The following is a 27,976-nucleotide window of genomic DNA, read 5'->3' as shown; positions in this document are numbered from 1 at the left end:
GGAGAAAGGGGTTCAGGGAATGGTGGGTCACTTATGTATTCCCACTTGTGGGGTTTGGCTCCTCTGGCACTGAGCTGTAGAATTGTCTTCCAAATCCATGTCTATTCGGGTGCACAAGAAGAGAGGAACTGGTACTCAGCACCTTTGTTTCGCTAGAGCCGTCTCTAGTTTTTTCTGTGTATATTTGGCTCCTTGGAGCTAAGATCAAAAGCGTAGTGTCTGTTCTTCTCGGCTCTTTGAGCTCAGATGGGGTGAGTAGTCTCTTGGCCTATCCAAGGCCGTGATCAAGCGTCTTGATGTTATTGGTCTTTTGGCCTCGAGATGAAAACCTGGTCTGTGTCTTGGGAACCTTGAAGAAAAAATTATCTAAATTATATGTATGTATAGAATTAGTCATCTACCACAGTTCTTTCCTTTCTATTGATCCTGGCTTCTTGGTTGGTCCTGTTTTTGGCCTTGAGCTCAGTAAGGGCTTCAAGAGGCATATCTCTTGTCCTTCAGTCATCCTGGAGACTGCTGCTCACATCCCGTGACTCATATGTGTGTGAGGATCTCACTCAATTCCTCAGTGTGTGGCCTACCATGCCTTTACAGCCCAGACAAAAAGGGAAAGGTACCTCAGATTCCTGGCCCATCTGACCTCTCTGTTCCTGCATCCCATACCTCGACCAGCATCAGTGCCAAGGTACTGTATGACAGTCCCCTCAACCGCACAAACAGTCCCCTCAGCTGTCCAGGGCCACTCACTTCAGCACTTTGGCTATAAAACAAAATCGATTGTTAACCAAACCCTACTTGAATCTGTAGAATGCATACAAGGAACGTGGGCAGCTGCACGAAGCTATTGAGCATTATAGGCATGAGGTACTCCTCAGAGAAGATTTCATTGATAGATATATTAACCTGGCTTCTGCACTGGTAGCTGCAGATTATATGGAAGGGGCAGTATAGGCCTATGTCTCTGCTCTTCCTGTATGTAACACTCTACTCCAAAAACTTTCTGTTCTACCTGACCATCAAACACACTGCTGCATCAGTACAGATAGAAAAGTTTTTGTCTTTAAAAAGGTTGTTTGAAGAATTAAAACTGGAGTTTCTGGAGGTCAGGTTTTTTACAATTAATATTCTATTTACAGTTTTTAAAGGGCATTGCATTCTTTGTTTGAGTTGTCTTTGCAAAAATCTTCGTCTGGGCATGTTATGCAACTGCTGCTATGTGCTTATTGCATAATTGGGATAGTAAAGGAAATTTCCCTATTAGCGGCTTTGAAAAAGATTTGAGGGTCATAATAGATAATCAGCTGAACATGAGTTCAGTGCAACGATGGGGCCAAAAGGCCTAATGTGATCTTTAGATACATAAACAGGGATATCTCGAGTAAAAGTGGAGAGGTTATTTCACCTCTGTATTTGGCACTGGTGTGACTGCTGCTGGATACTGTGTCCAATTCTGGTGTCCACAATTCAAGAAGGATGTTGATAAATTGAAGAGGGTTCAAAGAAGAGCTACAAGAATGATTAAAAGATTAGAAAATATGCCTTATAGTGGAATCCCCCTCCCTATAATCAACATAGTCAAAAGCTTCTATTCCAAATTTACCTGCAGTGTTGATCACAGTGAGGTCAGTTTTGAAGTCAAAACAGGAGTATGTCAGGTGTGTATCATGTCTGCAATCCTCTTCAACATTGCCATCGACTGGGTAATGTGGTGTACAACAGAAGACATGCCAAGAGGCATTGGATGGACACTCTTCTCATCCCTTGAAGACCTGGACTTCACAAATGATCTCGCTCTCCTATCACATACCCAACACCATATACAAGAAAAAAACAACCCGACTCAACACATACAGCCAGCAAATTGGACTGAAAATCAACCGCAATAAGACAGATATCATGACCCTTAATATTACCTCACCATCACCAGTATGGATAAAGGATCACCAGCATAGAAACATTCACATACTTGGACAGTATCATCAGCCAGGATGGTGGAACAAGCCAGGACAGAATCAATAAAGCCAGGAACACTTTCAGGAGCTTAAATACAGTCTGGAAATCATCAATATACAACACCAAAACCAAACTCAAGATTTATCAGAGCTGTGTACTTTCAACACTACTTTATAGTGTAGAATGACAAGAGTATGACATGTCCAAACTGTCTTTATTCCATATAACCTGCTTCAGAAAAATCCTTCATATCTTTTGGCCCAGAACAATCTCAAACTAAGGTCTATTGACACAGTGCAGCCAAGAGGATCTGAGCACCATCTTTGCCAGGAGGCACTGGAGATGGATTGGCCATGTGCTTCGGATGGAAACTGATTCCATCACCAGAGTAGCAATAAGATGGACACCTCAAGGAAAGCAAAAATGAGGCCGCCCAAAAACAACATAGCCAAGAGCCATGGAAGCCGAGCTGAAAAACCTGGGGCACAGCTGGGGAACAATTGAAAGACTTGCCAGAAACAGACAGGAGTGGAGGAGCTATGTCACTGCCCTAAATGCCAGAGGCGTAATGGGTACTAACTAACTAATTAACTAACTAAGTAACTTATAGTGATAGACTCTAAGAGCTCAATCTATTTAGCTTAACAAAGAGAAGGTTAAGCAGGGACTTGATTACAGTCTATAAATACCTACATGGGAAACAAATATTTAATAATAGGTTCTTCAGTCTAGCAGAGAAAGGTCTAACACCATCCAATGGCTGGAGTTGAAGCTAGACAAATTCAGAGTGGAAATAAGGTGTAAATTTTGACAGTGAGAGTAATTAACCATTGGAACAATTTACCAAGGGTCATAGTGGATTCTCCATCACTGACAATTTTTTAATCAAGATTCAATGATTTTCTAAAAGATCTGCCCTAGGAATTATTTTGGGGATGTTCTCTGGCCTGTGTTGTACAGGAGGTCAGACTAGCTGGTCACAATGATCTCTTCTGGCCTTGGAATCTATGACCTCATCTGAAAATTGACCCTATTCCTAGACACCAACCGTCAGCCATTGGCATCTACTAAGGCTAAGATGACAGTCAAGCTTAAGCTGGCATTGATGGCATGGGCCACTCTCTTGGCTCCAACTACTGCCCCAGCACTGAGCACAATTTCTGCACTCGGCATTGATGGGAATCCTCCAGGGCTAAATGGTCCCTTTAAGAGAAAGAAAAGGAAACGGCCTTTTGGAGGACATTCATAAAAAGAAACAGAGGAAGCATCAGCATTCTGTGTCTTACTTGTGTACTCAGAACTGCCTTCAGACTCTCTTTCTCAGTGCCATTGACACCATCACATCCCACTTTCCCAGGGCAGATCATTCTGGCTTGAACACATCTGGATATCTTGCCACTGAGTATTCTGAGGACTCAATCTCCATGCCGGAGTGTGAGCATACTGGGGTGGATTCTGGTCACCTTTCCTCAGCAATTTGTGTCATCCAGCTTCCACTTATCATCTAGCCCTCCTCTTTTGTCCCAGGACTGACATAGAGAATCTTTGATGCCATTGGGGATGAGTCTTGAGCTTTCCCATATAGGCCTTAGGTCTCAAATCCTTCATTTCAACCACCAGCTTCATCTCATACCACTATTGATGTGGTCTTACATATAAGACTTAGATGCTTCCAGGCGAATGTCATCTGCACTGATGCAACCTTTGGCTCTTCACGCCCTTCTTTCTTCCCAGGCATTAGGAAGCATGCAGGCGTCAGCGTTCTTGGCACCAAAATTTCTCCAAGACATGTCTCAGACAACGCTATCAGTGGCACTGGGTCACCCAGCATTGATCCCAGTGCCCCTTCCTAGCCCTCCTAAAGATCAGCCTGGCCAGGATGACTGGGAAGAGAACAGGCCCTTTAAGAACCGTACAAGTATTCCTTGAAGGACATCGTGGGAGCCACCTCCCCTGAAGACCAGATTGGAGCTTCTTCTTTGTTTCCAGCTGATGAACGGACAGTTTTAAGAGCTCCAGGGGATGATAGGCACAGACTTTATAACTGCAGTCAGAGGCGTGACACTGGAGACTCCCAGTCCCTTCCTGGAGATCCTGCAGTCACATCTGAAGGAGAAGCTATCTTTCTTACTCAGTTCAAACCTCTTGAACCCAGCCAGGGACATTTGGTTTTCTCCCTTTTTATCATCCTCTTGTCTCCTAATGTGCAAACAGGATGCAGGCAGTACCATCTGAAAGTTACCAGTTTTTAACCGACATCCACCAGCCAACTCTATACTGGTGTCTGCAGCACAAGGAAGATCAGGGAGAACTAGAGTCTCAGGGTTTGTCCTTTTGGACAGGGCACATATTGGTCATATTTGGCAGGAGAGCAAATTCATCTGGCTCTTTTGGGCTAAGAGTAGCCAATTACATCGCCATCATATCCCACTATGATTTTGTCCTTTGGGTTGCCATGATTCCTATCCTTCATTCCCTTCCAGAGGAGCAAAAGGAAGCAATAAAGAACCTAGGAATGAAGAGTCACATCCTGGCCTTTCTTTAAGAGCTGCCTGTGAGTCCTCTGACTGACATATCAGACTCACTGGGGTGGTCTAATGAAGATATTCCTGAGTAACATTCTCTGGTCTTATGCTGGACATCCAGGGCAGGATTAAAGATCTTCCCTATGAGGGCAGCAGCTTCTTTCATGAAAATACTGATGAGGTCTTGGAGACAATTAAAAACACCATCCAGTTCTACTTCACGCCTCCTCACCTTCCTCTGCCTTTTCCTCCCCTCTTCACAGACCCATCTCATGAGCGTCCTATTGGAAGAGATGGAGTCCCTTTTCAGGAGGAGACTCATAGAGGAGATCCTGCAGGAACACCAAAAGAAGTGTTTTTACTCCTGCTATTCCCTGATCCCCAAGAAGAGCAACCTGGACCTCAGAAACCTCAACAGGAATATAAGAACATATACGTTCAAGATGCTCACTCTTTGGTAAATTATCCCTTCCTTATTCCAGGGAGAATGGTATGTACCAGACCCTGGTGTCACTACTAGATGCCTTGCTCCGATGGTGGAGGCTAATTGTATGCCTTTCCAGTAATTCCCTGATTCCCTGAGTGATTTCCAAGTTCAAAAAAGACAAAGCCACGATCATCCTGGTAGCTCCATACTGGCTGAGATTTGAATCGACTCAGCAAGTTCATCCACCTTTCAAGTTCAGGATGGGAACAGCCTCTATAATCCCATCCTTAGGTTCCTGAGCCTGGTTTGTGGCTCTTGTCTTACAAGATGCCTACTTTGACATATCAATTCATCTGGTTTACAAACTGAGATTCCAAGTGGGAGGTTTCCACTACAAGTAGAGTTCTTCTCTTTCAACAGCACCAAAGGATATTCAAAGAGTGTGTGGCAGTGGCTCACCTAAGATGACAAGAGAGCCAGATATATCTGTACCTTGCAGATTGGATCATTCGAGGGAGATCACCACAGCAGGTGATCTACTCTTTACTTAATACTACATCTTTTCACCATACTGAGTCTCAGGATCAACAAAGGGAAGGCATCACTGTTGCTGACCCAGAAAATAGAGTTCATAGGGGCGGTGCTGGATTCCACATCAACAAGAGAGAGATTCAGGACCATGGTAGACCTCATCAACCAGCTGCAGACTTAGTCACAAATGTCTGTAAGGGTATACCTCAGATACCTGGGTTACATGGTCTCCTGCACTTATGTCACACAGAATGCCAGACCTCAACTCATGCTCCATGAAAGGGCAGTTGAAATCTGTGTATCTATCCAGCCAGGGCCGGTTCCAGGGTTTTTGCCGCCCCAAGCGGGGTGGGGGGTGGAAAGATCGGCAGCTGCCCCTTCCCCTTGGCCGCCCCAAGCACCTGCTTGCTGCGCTAGTTACTGGAGCCGGCTCTGTATCCAGCACACGACACAGGATACAAGAGTGCAGGTCCCCTGAGAAGTCCTCTAATTGTTAGACTGGTGGAAGAACCCTCTCCAGGTTTGAAAAGGAGTACTCTTTTCTCCACCTCTACCTACCAAGATGACGATAATGGATACCTTCACACTTGGATGGGGAGCACACCTATAGACCACCATCAGACCCAAGGCCGTCTGGACTCCCAAAGAGATTCACCTCCTTGTAAATGTTCTAGAACTCAGAGCTATTCATCTAACATGCACAGCATTTCTTCCCATGCTATGCAGACTAACAGTCTGAGTAATGTATGCAGTGGCGTTGTAGCTATGTTGGTCCCAGGATATTGGAGGGACAAGGAGAGTGAGGTAATATCTATTACTAGACCAACTTCTGTTGCTGAGAGAGAGAAACTTTTGAGCCACAGAGAACTATAATTAGCTTAAATAGCTAAACGAAAGGTCATTTCAGACTGAAAAATACTTGATAAGTCCATCAAAACTGACCTTTTCCCGTAAACAGTTACAGTTTTGACAAATCAGCATTTTCTGACAAAAAAAAGTTTCATCTAAAAATTCTTGATGAGCTCTACTTAGAAGCCCTGCTTCCTACTATCCAGGACTCTTATCTACCCCTAAAGCATTCAGGACTATCCATCAGCTCTATCAGGGACATTTAATAGCAACATCACCTCATCATCCCCCTGTCTAGGAGCACGCCATATTTTCCCATCCTACAGTTGCTAGGTTCCTCTTGGGTCTTATTCATGTGTTTTCCCCAGTCCAGGAACCCTCTCCTTCTTGGGATCTTTAGAGAATCTTAGGAGATTTAAGGGATCTCCTTTTGAGTTCTCTGTCCCATCTGTCTATGAAAACAGCCTTTTTAGAAGCTATAACATCAGCTTGAAGGGTAGGGGCCTGGACATTCAGGCCTTCGTGGCTGGTCCACCTTACACCTTATGGTGTTCCATCAAAACAAAGTGACCCTTAGGTCTCAACCTAAGTTTTTACCAAGGTTGTTTCAGATCTTCATCTGACTCAGATGATTTCACTTGCCAGTTTTCTTTCCCAAGCCTCATTCCAACCAATAGGAAGCCAAAATGCACACCCTTTTACTTGTTACAGCTCATTTATATTACCCTGATAAAACAAGACCCTTTAGAAGCTCTCCCAGGCTGTTTGTAGCATTTGCTGTTAAGGTGATATGTCAGGCAATATCCACCCAGAGACTGCCCACATGGGTTTTTAATTGTATTAGCAACAATGAGTCCCGTGGCACCTTAAAGACTAACAGAAGTATTGGAGCATAAGCTTTCGTGGGTGAATACCCACTTCGTCAGACACGTGTTCAGCCACGAAAGCTTATGCTCCAATACTTCTGTTAGTCTTTAAGGTGCCACAGGACTCATTGTTACTTTTTACAGATCCAGACTAACAGGGTTACCCCTCTGATACCTAATTGTATTAGATCATTCTATGAGTTAACAAGATTAGATCCACCTATGCAGGTTAGAGCCCGCTCCATCAGGGCTCAGGCAGTTTCTGCAGCTTGTCTAAAAAGCATACCATTTTCAGAAATTTGCAGTGCAGCTACATGGGGATCAGTTTCTGCTTTCACCCAGAACTGTTCCTTAGTTGAGGGCTCAAGATCTGATGCCTGCTTTGGTAGAGCTGTCTTATAATCATTATTTAAATAGGACTTAAGCACTTACCTCACTGCTCGCTAGTCTCCAGAAGTAAAATCCATGTGGACAATCACACAAAGAAGAAAGAATAGTTACTTGCCCTGCAGTAACTCTGGGGTTTTTTTAAAGCTGTTTTGTCCATATGGATTGTACAACCCACCCTCCTGCCCCGCTACTACAGCCTCCTTATACCACCTGGAGTATTTATGTTGGGCCCACTCCACCCTTTATGCTCTTTGGAGTGGACATGAGAGCATCTAGAGTACAAGCACAGATTTAACTGTCACTGGTGGCCAGAGATTCTGATCTTGTGCACATGGGGCTCATGATCACCAGAAGTAGAATCCAACAGTGAACAACACATCCTGAAATACCACAGTTACTGTAATGGGCATGATGCAGGAATCACTGGGTGAGGTTCTCTGGCTGGTGCTATGCAAGAGGTCAGATTAGATTATCATAATGGTGCCTTCTGGCCTTAAAATCTATGAATCTTTCCTAGAGTTATCGCAATTAGTCGAGTTACCATAATTAATGACACACACATTGTGGAAGGGATATTAAACATCAGGCTTCAGGCTTTAAGCCAGTCTCTAATGATTAGAGATCAGGATGAGGTCTAATTTGCAGGAAGGGATTACCTCAAATCTGCCTACAGCTCTGAAACAGTTGGTGCTGCCCACTGTCGGCGGCAGGGCACTGGACTGGGTGGAGTTGGGTTTGATCTAGTCTGGCTGTTGCTATGTTTCTATGAATCACTGAACTTGCTGGGGTAGTTCTGGCTCCCCCTGTGCATCAGAATAGTTGTAGCCATTATCTTTGAAAACTCATGGCGATCGGGGGAGGTCCCAGATGACTGGAAAAAAGCTAATGTAGTGCCCATCTTTAAAAAAAGGAAGGAGGATCCGGAGAACTACAGGCCAGTCAGCCTCACGTCAGTCCCTGGAAAAATCATGGAGCAGGTCCTCAAGGAATCAATTCTGAAGCACTTAGAGGAGTAGAAAGTGATCCGGAACAGTCAGCATGGATTCAGCAAGGGCAAGTCATGCCTGACTAACCTAATTGTCTTCTATGATGAGATAACTGGCTCTGTGGATGAGGGGAAAGCAGTGGACCTGTTATTCCTTGACTTTAGCAAAGCTTTTGATACGATCTCCCACAGGATTCTTGCCAGCAATTTAAAGAAGTATGGGCTGGATGAAGGGACTATAAGGTGAATAGAAAGCTGGCTAGATCGTCAGGCTCAATAGGTAGTGATCAATGGCTCCATGTCTAGTTGGCAGCCAGTATCAACTGGAGTGCCCCAAGGGTTGGTCCTGGAGCCAGTTTTGTTCAATGTCTTCATTAATGATCTGGAGGATGGCGTGGACTGCACTCTCACCAAGTTTGCAAATGACACTAAACTGGAAGGAGTGGTAGATATGCTGAAAGGTAGGGATAGGATTCAGAGGTACCTAGACAAATTAGAGGATTGGGCCAAAAGAAATCTGATGAGGTTCAACAAGGACAAGTGCAGAGTCCTGCACTTAGGGTGGAAGAATCCCATGCACTGCTACAGACTAGGGACCGAATGGCTAGGCAGCAGTTCTGCAGAAAAGGACCTAGGGGTTACAGTGGATGAGAAGCTGGATATGTGTCAACAGTGTGCCCTTGTTGCCAAGAAGGCTAATGGCAATTTGGGCAGTATAAGTAGGGGCATTGCCAACAGATTGAAGGAAGTGATCATTCCCCTCTATTCAGCATTGGTGAGGCCTCATCTGGAGTACTGTGTCCAGTTTTGGGCCCCACACTACAAGAAGGATATGGAGAAATTGGAAAGAGTCCAGCGGAGGGCAACAAAAATGATTAGGAGGCTGGAGCACATGACTTATGAGTAGAGGCTGAGGGAACTGGGATTGTTTAGTCTGCAGAAGAGAAGAATGAGGGGGGATTTGATGCTGCTTTCAACTACCTGAAAGGGGGTTGCAAAGAGGATGGATCTAGACTGTTCTCAGTGGTAGCAGATGACAGAACAAGGAGTAATGGACTCAAGTTGCAGTGGGGGAGTTTAGGTTGTATATTAGGAAAAACTTTTTCACTAGGAGGGTGGTGAAGCACTGGAACGGGTTACCTAGGGAGGTGGTGGAATCTCCTTCTGTGACGTTGTGCAGTCTATATGGTTGTATAAACATATGATAATGAGTGAATATAATGTAACTGCAGCAAAGAGTCCTGTGGCACCTTATAGACTAACAGACGTATTGGAGTATGAGCTTTTGTGGGTCAATACCCACTTCGTCGGATGGATGTAACTGGAATATGCTTCATGCAAAAGGTCTCTTGTAAGGTATCATTACAAAGCTTATAATCTACTGAGTGTGGTCATCCTATTTGTATAAATGTACCACTCTTGTAGCTGAAACTAGAAATATGAAATATAACTCTGAGGGCCTATTGTAATTATGCAAAGTGTGGGCCATTAATGGTGGTTTGGAATCTTGATGACTCCCATTAACCAGGACCATTGTCTGCAGATGGCTGTTTTAGCTGTAAGGCTTCCTGTATATGTGTGTGCTAGCAAGTGGGTAATGAAGTCTTTCAGTGACATGTGATCATGTAACCTGAACTGGAATCCATCTTTAACCTGGTGCTTTTCCAGTGTGTGTGTGTGTGGGGGGGGGTAACCCAGAGGGACAAAGGGTTCCCACCTTATGCAAAAGATATATAAAAAGGTGGAACAGAAGAAAGAGGAGAGAGGAAGAGCCATCATGAAGAATCCCCTAGCTATCACCTAATCTGAAACAAGAGCTGTACCAGGGGAAAGAATTGTGCCCAGGCCTGGAAGGTGTCCAGTCTGAGGAAAAAACTTACTGAAGCATCTCTGAGAGTGAGATTATCAGTATTCAGTTTGATTAGATATAGATTTGTGCATTTTATTTTATTTTGCTTGGTGACTTACTTTGTTCTGTCTGCTACTACTTGGAACCACTTAAATCCTACTTTCTGTATTTAATAAAATCATTTTTTACTTATTAATTTACTCAGAGTATGTATTAATACCTGGGGGAGCAAACAACTGTGCATATCTCTCTATCAGTGTAATAGAGGGAGAACAATTTATGAGTTTACCCTGCATAAGCTTTATACAGGGTAAAACAGATTTATTTGGGTTTAGACCCCATTGGGGGTTGGGCATCTGAGTGCTAAAGACAAGCACACTTCTGTGAGCTGTTTTCAAGTAAATCTGCAGCTTTGGGGCAAGTAATTCAGACCCTGGTCTGTGTTGGAGCAGACGGGAGTGTCTGGCTCAGCAAAACAGGGTGCTGGAGTCCTAAGCTGGCAGGGAAAACAGGAGCAGAGGTAGTCTTGGCACATCAGTTGGCAGCTCCCAGGGGGGTTTCTGTGATCCAACCTGTCACACCTTCCTTAGAGATTTTTAAGATCAGGCTTGACAAAACTCTGGCTGGGATGATTTAGTTGGGGATTGATCCTGCTTTGAGTAGGGGGTTGCACTAGATGACCTCCTGAGGTCCCTTCCAACCCTGATATTCTATTATTCTAGTCCTGTGCATCCTGTTAATCCTGCTGCTCCTTGTTCTGTCCCAGTTCCTCCCGCGCTTCCCCTCACCCCCCCGATAGTATTTAACAGTGTCAGGACAGCTGATTGAGGAACTGCAGCTCTGGTTGGTCTTGTATTCACACTGGACTATCGCAGTAGTCTTATATCTCTGAAGATCTGGGACCTTGAGATGTTCAGGGGACAATGGGGACTTGCGTGAGTGCTGTGGGAAGAGGCCTGATCTCCAGGTCACAATCAAGGAAGAAAAAATACCTGGGGATAAGTCACTGGAGGTGTCCAAAGTCACTGAGAGTACATATGCCCTTTGTCCTTCATTGGCAAACACACTCTCTATAACAAATGTGCTCTTTACAGATACCACATTGGGCTGTGAACTGTGTACATCTCACATGATGATCCTAATATGCCAGCATGATGCGAGGGATATTGTGCTGCAGGGAGTGGTGTGAGTGACTCAACAGGGAGTGCTTTTCTCTCTGAGTCAGTGCTGACTGACACCCCAGTATTGTGCTAGGAGTCACCGTGCTGCAGGGAGTGGGTGATTTGATAGAGGAGTGCTGTCTGCTCTGAGTCAGTGCTAATCCCGAAGTACTAAGGAAGGAGTAGTCAATTATTTTTTGTCAAGGTCCCCATTTCTTGGTCAAGGTACATTCAAGATCCAGACTCCAGAGAAACATTTTTCACATTGCAATAACAATAACAATAATAACAAGTAAATAAAAAGATTTCGCTATTCGTTCAAAACGTCTGGTTGTCCACATTTGACCCGCGGTCCTCCTATTGACTACCCCTATACTAAGGGATGCTGTGCTGCAGGGAATACTGGCATTCAAATGAGGGTAAAACCAAAGGGCTGATCACTTATGGGCATTAATGATATAAGGTCTGGCTGCCTAAGAGCTGGAGCATAAGTTCTTTGCCTTGGACAATTTGAAACTACGTAATTCAAATTCTGCTTCCATAAATCCCCGCAAGTGGTTTCCATCAGATATGAGATTTCCCTTCACTTCTGTCCTTAGATACTGTGTTGCACTTCTGTGTACTCATGTTCTTCCCCAGATGCAGCTGCTTTTCAGTGACAAGTGAAGAAGTCTCCACTTAACGCACAGTCAACCTGTGGAACTGTTTGCCAGAAGCTGTTGTGAAGGCCAAGACTATAACAGGGTTCAAAAAAGAAGTAGATAAGTTCATGGAGGATAGATCCATCAATGGCTATTAGCCAGGATGGGCAGGGATGGTGTCCCTAGCCTCTGTTTGCTGGAAACAGGGAATGGGTGACAGGGGATGGATCACTTGATGATACCTGTTCTGTTCATTTCCTCTGGGGCACCTGGCATGATGGACCTTTGGTCTGACCAAGTATGGCCATTCTTATGTTCACATACAGTAAGGGCCCTATGTATAGTGAAGTAAGCTGGACCTGTGGTTCTGTGGCAAGACCGCCTGGTTGGCTCAGTAGACTAGAAATCTTGCAGCAGCTTTGGAGCAATTTAAGAAGGATTTAATGAATTAATCTGAAATTGACTATCTCATTCACCACCGTGGCCCCTATATCAGCTGTTTTGATATTCTGTACATTTGGCTTAGAGTTTCACTACTGTAAGCTACGGCATTGTAGTAGCTGATGGAGAAGCTGGAGATTTTGGCAACTTGCTAGGGGGTAGTTGGGACTTTTGGCATCTGGGGAGGCATCAGAATTAATTGGCAGTTGTCAGACAAGCACATTAGCTGATGTTTCTGCTATAATAGTTGACATTTGAACTATTATAATTAGGTTTAAGAGTTAACCCTGCTTTGGATTAATGGGACAGTTCACATTTGCCTGAACTGTTGTTCCAGGCTGCCTCTCTTCACCAATTGGAGAGAAACCAACACCCACACCTGGGCCAGAGGCACCTGACCAACAGTTGCCATGATCCCTTCCTCTCTGCTTCTCAGAACCAAGAAGACTGGAGATCTCACCAGCAGGGCTGAAGGTGTGAGAACCCCACCCCAGCCACACACTCAGGCCAAGATGTGGTGAGGCAAACCCAGCCTCGGCACACAACTCACAGGACCCACTGGGTCCGTAAGGGAAGACAGATACACAGTCCAAGGCTCAGGTGACTTTGAATAGGGGCTGTCAGCTCAGAGATCATGTCACTCGATGTGGGGTAAGTGCCCTCTGAAGTGAGATTGTGTCATTCAGTGAGGAAGGGCCAGGGGTTTCTGAGGTGAGAAATGGTGTTAGTCCTGAGGGCTGTGAAAAGAGATGGTGTCAGTTTGCGGGAGATCCCCAAGGGGATAGTTGGTGTCAGTGGAAAAGAATCGAGGTGTGAGATTGTGTCAGATGGGAAGTTAGGAATTGGGCAAGCCTGGTGACCCTTGTCAGTGCCCTACGAGGGAGGGCTCTGGTTGAGAGATGGCATCAGTTGTGGAGGGGGCAGCTCTGAGCTGAATGGTAATGTCAGTCAAGGGGGTTCTGAGCTAAGATATGGAGCCAACTTGGGGAGACACTTGAGGTGAGGAGGTTTTGTGAATTGGTGTTGGGGCTGTGAGGTGAGAGATTGTGTCAGTCAGGGATCAGGTATACTAGGGACTCTTCTTCACTGTACTCTGATGTGAAGGATTGCACAGTGGGCACAGCATGTCAGTTATCCATTGGTGCCAGAAGGAGGGATCTGAGTTGAGAGATGTCATTTGGGATTTGTTCTGAGGTGAGAGTTGGTGACAATGGAAGGGTTGTTCTGAGGTTGTTCTCAGGTGAGAGTTGCTATTGATCAGAGGGTGTGCAGAGGTGAGAGTTGGTATCAGTAGGAGGATTGCTCTGAGCTGAAAGTTAGGTTATGTCTACACCATTGGTTCTCAACAAGGGATCTGGGGCCCCCTGGGAGGCCGTGAGCAGGTTTCAGGGGGTCCACCAAGCAGGGCCAGCATTAGACTCACTTGGGCCTAAGGTAGAAAGCCAAAGCCCCACTGCATGGGGCTGAAGCCAAAGCCTGATCAATGTAGCATTGCAGCTCCTCCTGTAGCATGGGGCCCCAGGCAATTGCCCTGCTTGCTACTCCCTAACGCCGGCCCTGGCTTTTATATGCAGAAACCAGTTATTGTGGCACAGGTGGGCCTTGGAGATTTTATAGCACGTTGGGTGGGCCTCCCAAAGAAAAAGGTTGAGAACCCCTGGGCTACACTACAGCATAAGTTGACATAAGTTATGTAGCTCAGGGGTGTGAATGAGCCACTCCCTGAGCGACATAACTTATATTGACTTAAGCGCCAGTGTGCAGCTTCTCCTGCTGACATATCTACTGCCGCTTGCAAGGCTGGAGTAGTTAAACTGACAGGAGCTCTCTCCTGTCGTTTTAGAGTGGCTACACTAGAGAGCTTATAGCAGCACAGTTGCATTGGTGTCAGTCGGGGGCTGCTCTGAGGTGAGAGTGGATGTCAATCAGAGGGTTGTTTTGAGGTGAGAGTTGAGATCAATTGGGGGCTTGCAGTGAGGTCAGAGTTGGTGTAAATTGGGGGGCTGCTGAAAGATGAAACTTGGTATCTATCAGGTGGGGTTGTTCTCAGGTGATAGTTTTTTTACGTCCATGTGTGGAATGAATTTTATTGTGTGCACCAATATGGAGTTGATGTGTGACACATCACCTTCATATTGGTGCACATAACAAAATTCATGTGGTAGGGGTGGGGCCAAGGGGTCAAAATGTGGGAGGGGGCTCAGGGCTGGGGCACAGGATTGGGATGTGGGGGGAGGAGGGCTCTGGCTAGGGGTGGGGCTGCAGATGAGGAGTTCAAGAGAGGGCTCAGGGCTGGGGTAGACGGTTGGGTGCAGGAGGTGAGGGCTCCAGCTAGGTGTGAAGGCTCTGGGATGGGCAGATGAGGGGTGCGGGCTGTGGGGTGGGTCTGGGGATGATGGGTTTGGGGTGTAGGCTGCCCTGGGGCTGTGGTGGGGAGAGAGAACTCCCCCCAGCCCTCTCTTGATGTAGCAGCTTGGGGCCAGGGGAGAGGCGCCTCCCCCGAGCCGTGGCAGCTCTGGGGTGGGCTGGGCTGGGCTGAGGGAGGGGCACCTCTCTCTGGCAGCTTCGGTGGGCCTGGGCTGGGCCGAGGGAGGGGCTCCTCTCCCCAGCAGCTCTGGCTGGCCTGGCCTGGGCTGGGCTGAAGGAGGGGCTCCTCTCCCCCGGCCACAGCAAGTCTGGGGCAGGTCTGTGTTGGGGCCAGCAGGGAGTGGCACCTCTCCCTGCCGCTGCAGGTCCATACTGGGGCTGGCGAGGAGGGGAACCTCTCCCAGCTGCAGCAGATCCATGCTGGGGAAGAGGCATCTCTACCCGCTGCAGTCCTGAGCCCCTGCACAGGGCTTAATAGGCAGCTGCACGGCCACACAGCTTAAAAGGAATTTAAGAGTTGGTGTCAATTGGAAGGATGCTCTGAGGTGAGAGTTAGAGTCAATTGGGGGGGTTGCACTGCGGTGAGAGTTGGTAAAAATCAGGGGGTAGCTCTGAGAGCTGGTGTCAAACAGGTGGTTGCTCTGAGGTGACAGCTGGTATCAGATGGGGGTGATTGTGCTGAAGTGAGAGTTGGTATCTGTTCGGGGGAGGTTGCGCTGAGGTGAGAAGTGGCATGAATCTGGGGCATGCTCTGAGGTGACAGTTGGTATCAATGAGGATGGTTGAGCTGAGGTGAGAGTTTGTGTCAATCGTGGATGTTGCTCTGAGGTGAGAGTTGGTATCAGTGTGGGGGGAGGTGGTTGAAGTGAGGTGAGAGTTGTTCACTCTGAGGGTTCCCTGAGGTGAGAATTGGTATCAATGGGCAGGGGTTGCTCTGAGGTGAGAGGTGGTATCAATTGAGAGGTTGCTCTGAGATAAGAAGTGGTATAAGAACATAAGAATTGCCATACCGGGTCAGATCAATGGACCATCTAGTCCAATATTCTGTCTTCTGACAGTGGCCAGTGCTAGATGCTTCAAAGGCAATGAACTAAACAGGGCAATTATCAAGTGATCTATCCCATCAACCATTCCCAGCATCTGGCAGTCAGATGCTTGGGGACACAGAGTATGGGATTGCACCCCAGACCATCTTGGCTAATAGCCATTGATAGGCTTATCCTGCATGACTTTATCTTCTTTTGTGAACCCAGTTATAGTTTTGGCCTTCACAACATCCCCTGGCAATGAGTTCTACAGGTTGAGTGTGCCTTGTGTGAAGAAATACTTCCTTTTATTTGTTTTAAAGCTGCTGCCTATTAATTTCGTTGGGTGACCCCTGGTTCTTGTGTTTTGTGAAGGGGTCAATAACACTTCCTTCACTTTTTCCACACTATTTGTGATTTTATAGACCTCTGTCATATTCCCCCTTATTCGTCTCCTTTCCAAGCTGAACAATCCCAGCCTTTTAAATCTCTCCTCATATGGCAACCGTTCCATATCCTTAATCATTTTTGTTGCCCTCTGCACCTTTCCATTTCTAATATATCTTTTTTGAGATGAAGCAACCAGAACTGCATTCAGTATTCAAGTTGTGGGCATAATTTGAGTTGATATAGCGGCATTATTTTTAATCTATCCTTTTCCTAATGGCTATTAACATTCTGTTAGGTTTTTTTGTCTGCCATTGAACACTCAGCAGATGTTTTCAGAGAACTATCCACAATGACTCCAAGATCTCTTTCTTGAATGGTAACAGCTAGTTTAATGCCCCATCATTTTGTGTGTATAGTTGGGATTATGTTTTCCAATGTGCATTATTTTGCATTGGTCAACATTAATTTTTTTCTGCCATTTTGTCACCCAGCCACCCAGTTTTGTGAGATTCCCTTTGTAACAATTTGCAGTTTGCTTTCGACTTAACTGTCTTGAATAATTTTGTATCATTTGCAAAGTTTCCCACTTCACTGTTTACCAGTTTTTCCGGATCATTTATGAAGATGTTGAAGAGCACTGGTCCCACTACAGATTCCTGGGGGACATCACTACTTACCTTTCTCCATTCTGAAAACTGACCATTTATTCCTACCTTTTGTTTCCTGTCTTTTAGGCTCATAAGAGGACTTCTCTCTTATCCCATGCCCCCTTACTTTGCTTAAGAGCCTTTGGGGAGGGTTTTCTGAAAGTCCAAGTACACTATATCCACTGGTCCACATGCTTGTTGCCACCTCAAAGAATTCTAATATATTGATGAGTCATGATTTCCCTTTATAAAAGCTGTGTTGACTCTCCCCCAACTAATTGTGTTTATCTATGTCTCTGATAACAGACCCAGGTCTGGTCCATGCCCCCAAAGCTGCAGACTTTAACCAAAAACTGCTCAGCAAGTCACTTATCTCCAGCACCCAGACACCCAGCTCCCAATGGGATCCAAACCCCAAATATATCCGGTTTACTCTGTATAAAGCTTATACAGAGTAAATTCATAAATTGTCCACCCTCTGTAACACTGAGAGATATGCACAGCTGTTTGCTCCCCCAGGTATTAATCACTTACTCTGGGTTAATTAATAAACCAAAGTGATTTTATTAAGTATAAAAAGTAGGATTTAAGTGGTTTTAAGTAATAACAGACAGAACAAAGTAAGTTACCAAGCAAAATAAAACAAAACATGTAAGTCTAAGCCTAATACATTTAAGAAACTGAATACAAGTAAATCTCACCCTCAGAGATGTTCTAATAAGCTTCTTTCACAGACTAGACTCAGTCTTAGTCTGGGCCCAATTCTTTCCCCAGTACAGTTCTTGTTAGTTCCAGCTCAGGTGGTAACTAGAGGATTTCTCATGACTGGCAGTCCCCTTTGTTCTGTTCCACCCGCTTTTATATCTTTGGCACAAGGGGGGAAATTTTTGTCTCTCTCTGGGTTCCTACCCTTCCTTCTAAATGGTAAAGCACCAGATTTAAGATGGATTCCAGTATCATGTGACATGTTCACATGTCTTGTGAGACTTCATTACTCACAGTCTGGCACCAGGGACACAGGAAGGCTTACAAGTAAAAAGAGCCATTTACAACCAGTTGTCCTAGTTAACGGGAGCCATCAAGATTCCAAGCCACCATTAATGGCCCACACTTTGCATAGTTACAATAGGACTTCAGAGTAATACTTCATATTTCTAGCTTCAGATACAAGAATGATACATTCATACAAATAGGATGAACGCACTCAGTAGATTATAAGCTTTGTAATGATACCTTACAAGACATCTTTTGTATAAAGCATATTCCAGTTACATTATATTTACACTCATAAGCATATTTCCATAAAACATATGGAGTGCAATGTCACAAAGACATTATGGATGGCAGTGCAGTTCCTAACTGAAGAAGACTCGCAGGCGCCTGACATTCTGCGTGATATGGATAGGAGCAACTTTAGATTGCTTTTGGCATTCACAGAGCAGGTGCGTAGAGAGAAGACCATCACTTTTGGGCTCGGGAAACAAGTACTGAATGGTGGGATCGTATCGTCATGTAAGTGTGGGATGACAAGCTGTGGCTACAGAACTTTTGGATATGGAAAGCCATCTTCCTGGAACTGTGTGTGGAGCTCACCCCAGACCTGCGGCGCAAGGACACCAGAATGAGAGCTGCCCTCTTGGTAGAGAAGCATGTGGCAATCACTGTGTGGAAGCTGGTGACTCCAGACTGCTACCAGTCAGTCATGAATCAATTTGGAGTGGGGAATTCAACTGTTGGAGCTGCGTTAATGCAAATGTGTAGGGTAATATATTGCATCCTGCTACGAAGGACCGTGACTCTGGGAAATGTGCGTGAAATAGAAATGGGTTTGCAGAAATGGGTTTCCCTAACTGTGGAGGGGTGATAGATAGCACACATATTCCAATTTTGGCACCAGACCACCTTGCGATGGAGTACATCAATAGGAAGGGGTATTTCTCCATGGTGCTGCAGGCGCTTGTGGATCACCATGGGTGTTTCACTGACATCAACGTGGGGAGGTCTGGGAAGGTGCATAATGCACGTATCTTCAGGAACACCAGCCTGTACAGAAAGCTACTAGCGGGAACTTTCTTTCCTAACCAGAAGATTACAGTGTGGGGTGTTAAATGCCCATAGTGATTCTGGGGGACCCTGCCTACCCCTTACAGCTGTGGCTAATGAAATCTTACGCAGGACACCTGGACAGCAGTAAGGAGCGGTTCAACAGCAGGCTCAGTAGGTGCCGGATGACAGTTGAATGTGCCTTTGGCAGATTAAAGGTGCACTGGTGATGCCTTTATGGCAGGTTGGACCTCACTGAGGATAATATTCCTATGGTCATAGCTGCGTCCTGTATGTTGCATAATCTCCGAGAAGCTAAGGGTGAAAGGTTTGCTCAAGGGTGGAGCACGGAGGCAGACTGCTTGGCTGCTGATTTTGAGCAGCCAGATACCAGGGTTGTCAGAGGAGCCCAGAGGGGAGCTACAGAGGAGTCTCATCTTACGCGGGGGTTAGGTTCTGAAGTCAGCGCGTAAAGTGAAAATTGCGTATAGTCAAATGCTCATTGAGTGGAATGGCGGGTGGAATCGCCCGCACTACAGGTACAGTATTTAAATTGCTATTTTTCTCTTTTTTGTTTTGTTTTGCCGAACGCATATAGTTAAAATTGCTTAAGTTAAATGCGCCTATGATGCGGCTCCACTGTATGTGAATCAGGGAGGCTTTGAGGCAGCACTTTGACAATGACCACCAGTAACATATATCTCTGTCTGAGTTGCTTTAATGTTACATTACATGTAGTTTTCCTAGGGGGCAATGGTGACATCTGGGGCCTTATATTCCTGTAATAAAGTGATTAAAATGCCTGTGCATGTATTGGCAATGCCTGCAATCTCACCTTGTAGAAAAAAAATAAAGATGATTTACCATTATAAAAGTTTGCTTTTATTGCACAAGAAACCACACACACAAACACTCATATGCTTAGTAGGAAAGGAGGAACCAGGGAAGGGCAGACTTTCACAGCTGTGTGTAGGTCCAGCTATCACTGTGAAAATTGTCCCAGCGGTTGGAGTGAAGGGGAAACCAAGAAGTCCCAGAAGGTGGAAAGGAATATGCTGGCGGAGTTTGGGGTGGGGGGCATGGAAAAGAGTTCTGAATGTACTGCAGTGGGGGTTGAGCACTAATCTGCTCAGTCTGCATTATTAAGGACTTCAGCATCTGTGTTTGCTCCTCCATTACTTTAATCATCTGCTCAGTAGCGTCCTTAAGAAATGCATGATTCTCTTTTCTGTCCTGTTCAGCTTTTTTCTGCATTGGAGCACAGCAGGACCTCACAGAACATGTCTGCTTTGCTGTGTCTTGGGCGCATTCTTATCTGGTGGAGACGCTCAGCCAAGATGCGTGGGGTGTTCCTGAAGGCCACATCTGGTGAAGCACAGGGAACAATGCACAGAAGTGGGATTGTTAAATTCATGCACAGCACTGAAACATTTCTGTTAAATACTGTACACCTTTTGCAACATTGCCATCACTTTCTCACTGACCTTAGCCAGGCACACATCTCTGCGAACACCCAAAGCATGGTGATTGTTGGCGGGGAGAGGGGGAGGATGGGGCGCTCCACATGGGGAAAACAGCACACACTCTCTGGAAGAAGAACAGGAGTACTTGTGTAAGGATAGTCTCCTCATAGAGACTGGGAATGGCTGAGTCATTACACTACTTGAATCTATTTCCTTATAATAACTATCCTTACACCTCTTGTCAACTGTCTGTAATTGACCATCTTGATTATCACTACAAAAGTTTTTTTTTCCTGCTGATAACAGGTCATCTTAATTAATTAGCCTCTTAGAGCTGGTATGGCATCTTCTCTGTATGTATATATATACTCTTCTTATATGTTCCATTCTATGCATCCGATGAAGTGGGCTGTAGCCTACGAAAGCTTATGCTCAAATAAATTTGTTAGTCTCTAACGTGCCACAAGTACTTCTGTTCTTTTTACGGATACAGACTAATACGGCTGCTACTCTGAAACCTGACTCTTTGCAAGGGTTGTGGTGCAGCATTCTAGGGAACAAATTCTAAAATTCTCCCACACTTTTCCACAGGCAGGTGTAATTCTAGCAGATATCTCACTGCTAAGGGTAAGCAGGGAAACAAGGGCACATCTACTCCATGCTTGTGGCTTCCACCCTGCTCCCTATGCTGCTCACCTATGTGCCACTTTGGTCCTTGCACAAGTGATTGCCGAATGGCCCTGGAAAGTTTCCTACAATGGGGGAAGGAACAAAGCTGCTCTGCCACGGAACCTTTGGCAGAGGATTACTGAAGACCTCCAGGAAACTTTTCTGAAAATCTCTCTGGAGGATTCTTGTGAGATCTCAGCGTGCATCAGCATCTTGCTCCACCGTACTGATTAGCTACACAGGGTAATGTCCAGTTCACAGAAACACAGCCAGCCTCCCACATTTCTTCTATGAACCCACTTCCGCACTAGACAAGCCACAACCACTTACCAGGAGTCTCATCTCCTGCTTCTTGCTTGCCGGAGAGTAACTGCTGAGACTGGCTAGAAACCTCTGGAGTGGAGAACAGTTCCTGGCTGTCTGCCCCACCGGGCAACCCCGCCGGGAGCTGCACATCCTCATCTAACTCCACCTCTTCATCAATAACTTCATTCTCTGGATTAGGTCCTCTTTCCGCCGCCTACATGTCCTCTGAAGTATCCATGGGGCTGTTGGCGATCGAGGTGGGGTCGCCACCAAGGATAGCATCCAGCTCCTTATAAAACCAGCAGGTCTTAGGTGAAGCACCTGAGCGATGGTTTGCCTCCCTCACCTTATGGTACACCTGCCTCAGCTCCTTTATCTTCGCTCTGCACTGCAGCATGTTCTGATCATAGCCCTTTTTGCACAAGCCTCAAGAAATCTGCCTGTAGGTATCCTAATTCCTACAGCTCAAGTGCAGCTGGGACTGCATAGCCTCCTCTCCTCATATATGGAGCAGATCCAACAGCTCTGCAGTGGTCCATGCATTTGCTGCAATAACCCACCATGGTCACCTGGGAAGATACGATGAAAACTCTCCATGCTGAGCAAACAGGAAATGGAATTTCAAAAATTCCCAGGGCTTCTAAGGGGGCGGGGTGGATGGTTATTTATCTGTCTGCAGGGCAGTGGAGTTCAAACTGCTGACCAGAGTGGGCAGGATGGGCATTGTGGGACACCTCCTGGAGGCCAATTAAAGTGATGAAGGGTGGTGTCTACACTTGCACTTTGTCAACAAAATTGTAGAGGAAAATTTCTTGTGAAGGTGGATGTATGTTATTGCCAAAACCAGGCATTTTTTCTGATAAATGTCGCCGTGCAGTGTACACATTCACTGTTTGAGTCGACAAATAGCAGTTTTGATGACATAACTTAGTAGTGTAGACAAGGCCTATGTGTCGGTGGCAGAGTTGCACTAAATTGAGAGTTGGTGTCAATCAGGGCGGGTATTCTGAGGTGATAGCTAGTGTAGATCGGAGTGGGGGTTGCAATGAGGTGAGAGTTGGTATGAATGAGGGTGTTGTGCTTAGGTGACAGGTGTTATCAATTGGGAGGAGCACTCTGAAGTAAGAATTGGTATCAGTGGCTGGGGTTACACTGAGATCAGAGCTGGTATCAATGGGGATGAGATTGCACTGAGGTGGGAGTTGGTGACAATCGGGGGGGGGGGTTTGATCTAAGGTAAGAGTTGGTATAAATTGCGGGGGGCGGGGTTTGCTCTGAATTGTGAATTGGGATCATTCAGGAGGTTGCTCTGTGGTAAGAGCTGATATTGATTGGGGGTTGTGCTGAGGGGAAAGTTGGTATCAATCAAGGGGCTTGTATTGACGTGAGAGATGGTATCAAGGGGGGGCATTTTGCTGTGAGATTTTTTGTATCTGTGGGAGGTTGTGCTGAGGTGATAATTTTAATGATCCGGGGATTGTTCTGAGGTGAGAGTTGGTGTCAGTTGGGGTTAATCTGAGGTGAGAGTTGGTACAAATTGGGGTTGTGTGTTACTCTGGGTGTGATAGTTGATGTCAGCTGGGTGTGTGTTCTCTGAGGTGATAGTTGGTATTAATTATAGAGGTTGCTCAGTGATCAGAGTTCCTGTCAACTGTGGGGAGAACTGGTATCAATCAAGGGGGTTGCAATGAGGTGAGAGTTTGAATCATTGGGTGGTTGTGCTGGGATGAGAGTTAGTATCAAGCTGGTGTGTTTTTTCTGAGATGAGAGCTAATATCAGTCAGAGGGTTGCTCTGAAATGAAAGTTGGTGTCAATCAGGAGCCTGCTGTAAGGTGAGAGGTGGTGTAAATCAGAAGGGTTGCTCTGAGGTCAGAATTAGTATCAGTGTGGGGGAGGTTCTCTTAAAATGAGAGTTAATGTTAAATGTGGGGTTGCATTGAGCGGGGGTGGGATAAATGAGAGAGATTTTTTCTGAGTTGAGAGTTGGTATTAATCGGGAAGTTGCTCCAAGGTCAGAGTTGGTATAAATCCTGGGATTTCCCTCAGGTGACAGTTGCTATCAATCAGGGGGTAGCTCTGAGGTTAGAGTTGATATCAATTGGGGTCGGGGGGGAATTGCATTGATGCGCTAGTTTGAATCAATCAACATGATTGTGCTGAGGTGAGAGGTGGTATCAGTCGGTGCCCTCTGATGTGAATGTTGGTATAAATTGGGGGGTTGTGCTGAGGTGAGAGTAGGAATCAATCAAGGGGATTGTGTTGAGGTGAGAACTGGTGTCAATCCAGGGTGCTCTCTGCTTTGAGTGTTGGTATCAGGGGAGGATTGCACTGAGGTGAGGGTTGGTATTAATCGCAGAGTTGCTCTAAGATAATAGGTGGTATCAATAGTGGGGCTTGCACTGAAGTAAGAGTTGGTATCACTTGGGGACTTTGAGGTGAGTGTTGGTGTCAGAGCGGGTTGAGGTGAGAGATTATTTCCAACATCTGGAATTGGGACACTGGGGAGGGCTCTGAGTTACTATATAGAATTCTTTCCCAGGTGTTTGGCTGGTGGGTTGCATCCACACACTAGGAGTCTAACAGATCCTCATATTTGAGGAGTGCCTTCCTTGTATCATAGGACACTCTTAACTTGCTGGTTTGAAATAGAGTAAATGATGTATTCTCTGTCACTTGAAGTCTTTAAATCAAGATTTGAGGACTTCCAGAGATTATGGTCCTATCACAGGAGTGGGTGGGTGAGGTTCTGTGGCCTATGACGTGAAGGAGGTCAGACTATATGATCATGATAGTCCTTTCTGGTCTTAAAGTCTATGAGTCTATGTCAATCAGGGTCTCTGAGATGAGAGATGGTTTTAGTCGAGGGGAGACCTCTGAGGTTAGAGGTGGTGTCAGTTGTGAATGGGACTCTGAGGTCTGAGATTATATCAGATGGGTAGTCAAAGATCAGGCAGTTCTGGGACCCTGTTTTGCAGAACTCTGCTGGGGTTCCTCTGAGTTGGAGATTGTGTCTGTTGTGAAGCAGTTGGCTCTGAGATGAGAGTTGGTGTAATGTAATTCCTGTGGGGGACTGTGAGATCAGAGATGATGTTAGCTGAGGGACTGCTAGTCAGGGAGCATTCTGAGGTAAGAGATTATGCCAGTTGGGGGTTCTCTGAGGTGATATGATAGTAAGGGAGAATGGGGGGTGATTCCATGGAGCTCTGAAATACGAGATGTCTGTTGGGTGATGGGGTGTTGAAGTTAGAGAGATGGTGTAAATTGGAGGGTGGACTCTGATGTTTGTTGGGGGGGTAGTTTCTTTGGTGAGAACTGGAAAGACCCTGAGGTGAGAGATGGTGTCAGTCAAGGGGAGACACCTGAGATGAGGGGAGGTGACACTTGTTGTTGGGAGGGGGGCAAGATTACTCTGAGGTTGGAGATGTTGTCCATTTAGGGGCTCATGAAATGAAAGATTTTTTCAGTTGAAAGGGCTTAGGGTCAAGAGAAAGCTGTGGTTCTTTGTCCTCAGTGCTCTGCTGGGGAGATCAGGTTTCATAACCAGTCCTGATCACTCCCTGTGGGTAGCTGGTATCACCTCTTATCTCTTTTCTTTTTTCTTTGCAGTTACCTCATCGTCGAGTGACATTCTCTGCAGCTAATCAGGCACAGGACTTGCAGGACCCCTCACAACATAGTTACTATGACAGCGGGCTAGAAGAGTCAGAGACGCCTAGCAGCAAGTCATCATCAGGGCCCCGGATTGGGCCATTAGCTCTGCCTGAGGATCATTATGAGCGCACCACACCCGACGGTAGTATTGGGGAGATGGAGCACCCTGAAAACGGTAAGAGATCCTGCTGCATGCATGTCAGCCTCCTTCCTGCGGATTGTCTTGGTGCAGGCACTTCAAAGACTCGCAAATCTGCATCCCATGGAGGAGGGATAGGTGAGGGGGGTTAGTAGCCATATTGGGACAGACTTGGACAGCGTGAGGCAGGGAGGCCAGAGAAAGTCACAGTTCTGATGGCAAGAGACCACCAAGGATGAGAAGGGGCTCAGCAAGGTGGTCAGTGGAGAGGAAGAAAGGAGAAAACAGGACATGGGAGGTAGGCGTAGCGGAGTCAAAGGGATGACTGGGGCTGACATGGCACAGGAAGGAGGGGAACCAGAAGGCTCTGATTTGAGTTGTCAGCAGAACATCCTGGAGGATAGTTGAAGGGGAGATCTGGGCTACAGTTTGCAACTGAGCCCTTGAGCAAATCACAGCTCTTTGTGTCTTGGAACAAAGGCCAGGGGAGTGTCTAGGCTAGCATGTACAATGGTGTTATATGTTAAAACTGGATTTGAAACTCTTGTTTAAACAGACCCAGAGGAGCAGCTGGGGTAGAAACAAGATGGAGGGGAGAGGGCCTAGGGGATTCCTTGGTGTAGAGGTGGATATTGAAGCCATGGGAGCCTTCGTAGTGGCAGAGAGGGAGAATACAAAAGTACCATCCTTGGGATAGCAAGAGACATTGGAAAAAGAGGAGACATGGTGGCATGATTGTGGCAAACCCATAACAGCCTAACTCTTTTTTATGGCCCCATCAAAAATGTCTCTTTGCTCCCATTGCAGATCATCTGCCTCTTCTCCACCTCAGCCATGGCTTGGGCACTGTTTTTGCCCCTGCCAGTGCCAGAGGTCTGTTTGTCTCCCCTCAACTAATCATTTCTGTCAGGCTAAGTTGCCTCCTCCTGCCAAGGCTCTGGCCATGTGCCCAATACCTCCCCTCTTCTACCTACTACATTCTGGCATTGAGGAGTTTTCCTCTGAAATGAGGCCTCTCATTAAGTGGGCTGCAGAGGAACCTTTGGGGAAGAGCAGGGCATCAAAATTGTTGCTGTGAATTTTCCCTAGTGTTGGGAGAGATGGAAATAAGCAGAGGTTCCCTCACTTGGGACAGGGTAGATAAAGGGTGGCTGTGTCAGCACATTGCTGGGCACTTGCTGTGGCCGGAGCCTGCAGTGGGGCTCAGGTAGCCTGGGGGGTTGGAAAGCCACTGGACCTCTACACTGGGAATACCTGTGGTGCGATGGGGATTGCATGGTGGCAAAGGCTGATGGGATGGGCCTTAAATCCCTTCTTATTAGTTTCTGGGACAGGGGCCTGAGAGGCTATGGCTGGAGTGCACTATGTTCCAGCTATTCTGGGCTGCTCAATGGACCTAGGGGAGCGCAGCCAGACCAAGTTAGAGCAATCTCTAGCACTGAAGTGGCCCCTGAATCCAGGATGTGCTAAAATGGCATAAAGCTCCCCCTCTGACTGTGGGAATTTCATACAGACCACTTCCTCCCAAAAAGGAGAAACATTAATCTTGGAAAAAGGAAAGAAAGGAGAGATCTGGGGCCTGGCTGATGGGGTTCTTGGGGTCTCTCCCGTATGCTGTGTCATAACCCTCAGGTGAGAGCTGGGTGAGTGGAAGGGACTGTTGAGGGACCTGTGAGGAGGATTCTGATATGACACCATGTCAGTTGGGTTAGCAATGATTGAGTGTCATCAATAATGACAGTGATCACGAGAGGATGAAGGCTGTGTGCCTGTGAAAACAAAGGAGGGGATAGGAAAGGAGGAGAGACTGGAGCTGGACAGAGGAGGAGGTGAAGGAAGGAGAGACAGAACAAGGGACAGATGGGGACACACAGAAGACTGAAACAAGTAGCAGAGCAGAGTTCCCACTGGCAGCATATGGCATCTGCTGGGGAAGATTTTGGTGGAGAAACTGAGGCTCAGAAAGAGGAGGTGACATGTTCAGGCTGCAGAGTCAGCAACAGAATCTTGGCCCTGTGCTTTAGCCACACAATACTTCCTCTGCCTAGTGAGAGCTGCAGTTGCCTTTAGCCTCTGGAATTCTGACTATTCTGGACTCTTTTCCCCTTCTTGATGATTAATCCTGTTTAGGCCAGTTTCAGCTCCAGCAAAGCTGTCACCATGCTGTTGGAGAGACCCCTTGACTAGCCAACAGAGGGAGATAATTTAGGCCCCACTATGTTGTTGATCTCTGAGATATTCAATTCTCAGCAGGGGAACAGAGTGCAAGGAGTGACCAGTGGTTTTCAACTGCGGGTTGTGACCGAGTACTGGGTCACGGAATGTAAGGCACTGGGTTGCAGCCAGCTCCTAGGTGGAGAGCCACAGAGCTCTGCGCGCTGCCCCTGCCCCGAGCACCGGCAAATGGGAGCGGGGGAGGCTTGCACGCTAGGAGCCAGACCTGCTGCTGGCTGCTTCTGGGCGACAGTGCGGTCCGCAGTGCCAGGAGAGGCAGGATGCCCCCACTGTGCCTCCCGAGGTAAGCCCACACCCCAATCCCCTGCCCCAGTCCTGAGCCCCTCCACAAACCCAGAGCCCCTTCCTGCACCCTAAACTCCTCATCCCTGGCCCCACCCCAGAGCCTGCATCCCCAGCCCAGAGCCCTGATCCCTTCCTGCA

The 27,976-nt window shown here is 46.5% G+C and overlaps 1 protein-coding gene across 5 annotated transcripts in view; it reads left to right on the top strand.

Annotated features, from left to right (window-relative positions):
- Positions 1–27,976, top strand: part of PCDH1 (protocadherin 1) — a 150,957-nt gene that overhangs the window by 43,145 nt on the left and 79,836 nt on the right. For all 5 annotated transcript variants that reach the window (XM_045026407.1, XM_045026406.1, XM_045026408.1 and 2 more), the window contains exon 4: positions 25,135–25,354. In XM_045026407.1, coding sequence (XP_044882342.1) covers positions 25,135–25,354 — 220 coding nt within the window. The remainder of the gene's footprint in view (positions 1–25,134; positions 25,355–27,976) is intronic.

The sequence above is a fragment of the Mauremys mutica genome, chromosome 8 (genome assembly GCF_020497125.1).
Source record: "Mauremys mutica isolate MM-2020 ecotype Southern chromosome 8, ASM2049712v1, whole genome shotgun sequence".
Classification (NCBI taxonomy): Eukaryota; Metazoa; Chordata; order Testudines; family Geoemydidae; genus Mauremys; species Mauremys mutica.
This window is presented reverse-complemented; position numbering and strand designations above follow the sequence as displayed.